Genomic DNA, 4,696 nt, shown 5'->3' on the forward strand with positions numbered 1-4,696 from the left:
CGTCTGCATCTTACTTCTTTAATGCGTGCCCCCACACAACACTGCTAATGGCCAAAGCACTCGTTCCCAGTCAAACAGGCTGCAACCTGGCGCGCAACCCAAAGGCTAAGAGCTGTTTGTCTGTGGTTACATTCAACAGCCTGATTAGTGTCAATCTTCATGGCATTTCAGGCCCAAGCCAGCCTAATCAAGGGCTTTAAACAATCCCAGCGAACAACACAGCTGTACACACTGACACACAAACAAAAGCTCAGTTCTTAACGAAGTAACGCTCATCTATCATTTCTGTCTATTTCCATTTAATCCACATATTTTGAAATGTGCTGGGGAGCAAGTGAAAAGCACACATGCATACATGCATACACACACACACACACACACACACACACACACACACACACACACATGCACAAAGACACACACACAAAGACACACACACACACACACACACACACACACACACACACACACACACACACACACACACACACGCGCAAACTCACACACACACGCAAACCCACACACACACACACACACACACACATGCACAAAGACACACACACAAAGACACACACACACACACACACACACACACACACACACACACACACACACACACACACACACACACACACGCGCAAACTCACACACACACGCAAACCCACACACACACGCATACATACTCTCCCAGTGCTCAGTGAACATGCTGATGACTACTGCTGACTGACCTGTGTTGAAGCCTCTGCCCAGGGCTAGCCACGGCCGATGGTTCTTCCACAGGTTGCCCAGGTACCAGTCACTCTGGTTCTCCACCAGACCCAGAACTTGCTGCCCTGCAATGGGGACAAAAGCATAAATAAAAGTTCAGGGACACGGACACATACAAACAACACGTACGTACATGACCGACTTAGCACCGAAAAGAATGATGAAATGAATCACATCCCAGGGAAGAAGAAAACAAAGCCTCAGAAGGCAACAATGAGCCGGTCTGATGTAAGCAGGAGCACAGATATGGAAAACTTCTTAAACTGTGTGTGTGTGTTTGTGTGTGTGTGTCTGTGTGTGTCTGTGTGTGTGTTTGTGTGTGTGTGTGTTGCACCCAGATGATACACCAAAAGCAGCAAAGATCAATTCTACTCACTTCCCAATGTCAACTCTCTCTGCAGGAGTTGTCAAGGGAATTATCCCCTCTGGTCTCAGTCACAATGCAAATAAAACCAACAAAAACAAAACAAAACCAAACCAAACCCAAATTGCACTTCCTCTGCCCTGCACAGAGGACTTCACCGTTCAATCAACGTGCAGCCAACCATCCCAGTTTAAATACAGCAACAGCGGGACCCAAAACAGCTAAATCAATATGATTGTCTACAACAGCGAAAGGGCACAATTTACCATAAAATATTTTTATATTATAACAATAAAATGAGCAGTATATTACAACTATCTTCACACTAGAGAATAAAAACATTCTACAAACCGCCCTTAAAAGAGAAACCTACTAAGCTTGTATAAACCTGCCACTTGACACCAGGCCTTTACCTGTCATATGAGGAATAGCACCACTAAACGAAAGGTTGTGAAGAAAACCCTTTTTTTCCCCGTTAAAAGTTCCTCCAGGTTTTGGCGATCTTGTGTTTTCACAAATGGATGCAAATTCTAGGATTTCCTGCAACCGCAATTGTGTTTTAATACCACAATAAATCCTGGATTTTTTTTTAAATTAATTACCGCATTTTTTGCGATTGATTTTATTTAACTCAAAATCACCACAATTTAGGAGAAATCCCGCAGTAACTTATGGTAGCAACAATCTCAACAAACCCTGGGAAGATGCTGGAGGGGCAGCCTTGAAACAGGTATCTACAGTACACTTAAAAGTTGAGAGAAAAACAGTTGCAGTTTCAGCCCTTTAAAGGACCTTTGCACCCTTTTTGAACTACATGGGCACAGATCCCAGACAAGGAAAAACGCCTTGTCTAGCTAAATAGCTTACTGAAGGAGACCTCTATTGAAAAAAAATATATTTAGGTCACCAAACTTGATTTCTTTTTAGGAGTTTTAGCCCTTTCGTTTTTTTCTGATCCAATGTTTCGGCCCGTTTGAATCGGCGTCATCCTCTAGGGAAGTGCCCTCGTCCCTAGCGTTAATTGGTTTTAAACCTCAAACTTTTTTAAATTGATCACACAAACAGAGCAGAAGGCTGAAGAGGATGAGGGATGCTCTTAAAGCCCAAAGTCAGCTTTCAGTCAGCTGTTGCAGCTGTCAGCATGTTTGAGTTTCTAAAAACTAGTACAAACTAGTTCCTCTAAAGAAAACCACATGATTGCTCAAAACTGTCTGTTGCACTCAGAAACACCTGGGTGAAGTGGATAAAGTTAACCAAGACAGAGGTTCCTTTGTTTTCTCTCTCCTTTCTTATGTCTTTATACTCTTTCATTACACACACATCCTTCTCTCCCCACCCATCCCTCCGCTGTGTGTGTGTGTGTGTGTGTGTGTGTGTGTTGCACCCAGATCCTTCTCTCCCCACCCATCCCTCCGCTCTGTGTGTGTGTGTGTGTGTGTGTGTGTGTTGCACCCAGATCCTTCTCTCCCCACCCATCCCTCCGCTCTGTGTGTGTGTGTGTGTGTGTGTGTGTGTGTTGCACCCAGATCCTTCTCTCCCCACCCATCCCTCATCTGAGCTTCCCCCGCTGCAGCAGGACATCCAAAGGCTGTCCGTTCCCAATGAATGCAAACAATGCTGATGTTCAAAAAGGGCCTCCCCCGCTGTGCTCTGGACAAAAACAAACCCAGAGCCACTAGTGATGACCCTTCGTGGGTATTCTCTGCCTGCGCCTGATTCGGCGTCTCTTAGAGGCTGGACGCGGTTGCATTCACTGATCCAGACGTGCGTAGTCGGCTCCCCGCAATACTAATGCGACGGTGCCGTCCGGCTCTTTTGTGAAGTCCACCCTTTATTCATCTATTTCCTTGTTGTGTGCCTGTGTGTGTGTGTTTGTGTGTGTGTGTGTGTGTGTGTGAGGGGGGGGGGTTGTCATGCCCGAGTGTGATTTAAAATAATGTGCTTGTGTATATGAATGGGTGTGAGTGTAAGTATGAATGTGTGTGTGTGTGTGTGTGTGTGGTGTGTGAGTATCTCTCTCTTTCTCTCGCTTTCTTGCACACACACACACACACACACGTATTTTAAGCTGAGGTATAACATCTCCCACACTGCTTAGAAATGTGAAAATGCGCGCTGTGGGAGAGATAGGTCACAGAGAGGACACCATAATACCACCAGACTCTGTTTAACAAGCGCTTTCAGAGCCCCACCAAATGTACACACACACACACACACACACACACACACACACACACACACACACACACACACTTCATTGATTCCCCTGTTTGGCTGCCAAACATTTGAAAAGGGTTCGAGTTATACACCACACACACACACACACACAATGGCGTAACAAGTGTGAACACCAGAGCCTACTGACAGCCCAGTCTCTCAGTCAGGTCAAAGTGGCATCACTCTCAAAGCTGATCTATAGCATCAGGCTCTGGGCTTCAATGCTCCATTACAGACCCATAGATCAGGCTCTTAGCAGGCCGTCAGCCTCAGTGGGCTGCACTGAACTGAGAGTATGGTGTCCACCATGGTCCACCGCTACTGCTGCAGACGTGGCCTACTGGTTAGGGTTTCAGGCTGGAAACCAGAGGGTGGCCGGTTCGATCCCCGACCAGTAGGAAAAATGTGGGCGGGGGAAGTGGTAGGGCACCTAACCCCCATCACTGCTCCCCGGGCGCCGCCAGAGGCAGCTCACTGCTCCGGGTTAGTGTAACTTCACTTCACTGTGTGTGTTCACTGGGTGCTTTGTGTGTCACTTCCCTGGATGGGTCAAATGCAGATGTGGAATTCAGAGTGTGTGTGTCTACATATGTCTACAGTGTGTGTGTGTCTCTGCCATAAAGTCACTTTCACTTAACTTCAGACCTGATGCAGCTCTCTCAGAGCATACGCTGGTCCATTTGGTTGACCAATCTCACCAAAAATCTTATGTCAGGGTGCTTTGACTAGGACAGTACTTCCATTTGGCTACCCACTGACTGACATCTCTAACTTGTTAACTGTTTTTGTTTTAGCTAAGAATGAATGGTGATTAATGGAAAAGCAGGAGGCAGAGACTAGATTCTGGGAGTGAGAGTCAAGTAGGTGACCTTTAAACTTGAAATCCCACACTGCCTCATGAAAGCTCCTGGCGTCTCTCACGACCCGTCACACATGACCCGTCACACACACCCTGGCTCCTTGCCAAGGGCATGTGGAGGCCGCCTGACACACACACACACCCAGTTCTGGTGTGGTGAAGGAACCCTCCTCACTTACGCTCTCTATCCATTACCCTCTTCATCTCAGTGGTCCCTCCATCTTCTCGTTGTTTACCTCCCTCTCTCTCTCAGGTTCCCCCCGTCTTTCTATCCCTCTTTTGATTGATTCTGCTCCATTTACCGGCCTTTCTTTATCTCCCTCCCGCGTTCTCTATATTCTCACACGGTCTTACATTATTGATCTGCTCAGAAACTCTGCACCCTGTGGCACTTACCAATTCATATCTGTTCTCGCACATTCAAACCACACCACACACACTCTCATCACATACACACCCCCCCCACCATACACACACTCATCCCCCAG

General features: G+C 46.8%; 1 protein-coding gene across 1 annotated transcript in view; it reads right to left on the bottom strand.

Annotated features, from left to right (window-relative positions):
• Positions 1 to 4,696, bottom strand: part of LOC308375039 (xylosyl- and glucuronyltransferase LARGE1) — a 68,244-nt gene that overhangs the window by 16,041 nt on the left and 47,507 nt on the right. The window contains exon 8 of the mRNA XM_080851072.1: positions 729 to 833. Within this exon, the coding sequence (XP_080707198.1) occupies positions 729 to 833 (105 nt within the window). The remainder of the gene's footprint in view (positions 1 to 728; positions 834 to 4,696) is intronic.

Source organism: Sprattus sprattus (assembly GCF_963457725.1).
Source record: "Sprattus sprattus genome assembly, chromosome: 14".
Taxonomy (NCBI): domain Eukaryota; kingdom Metazoa; phylum Chordata; class Actinopteri; order Clupeiformes; family Clupeidae; genus Sprattus; species Sprattus sprattus.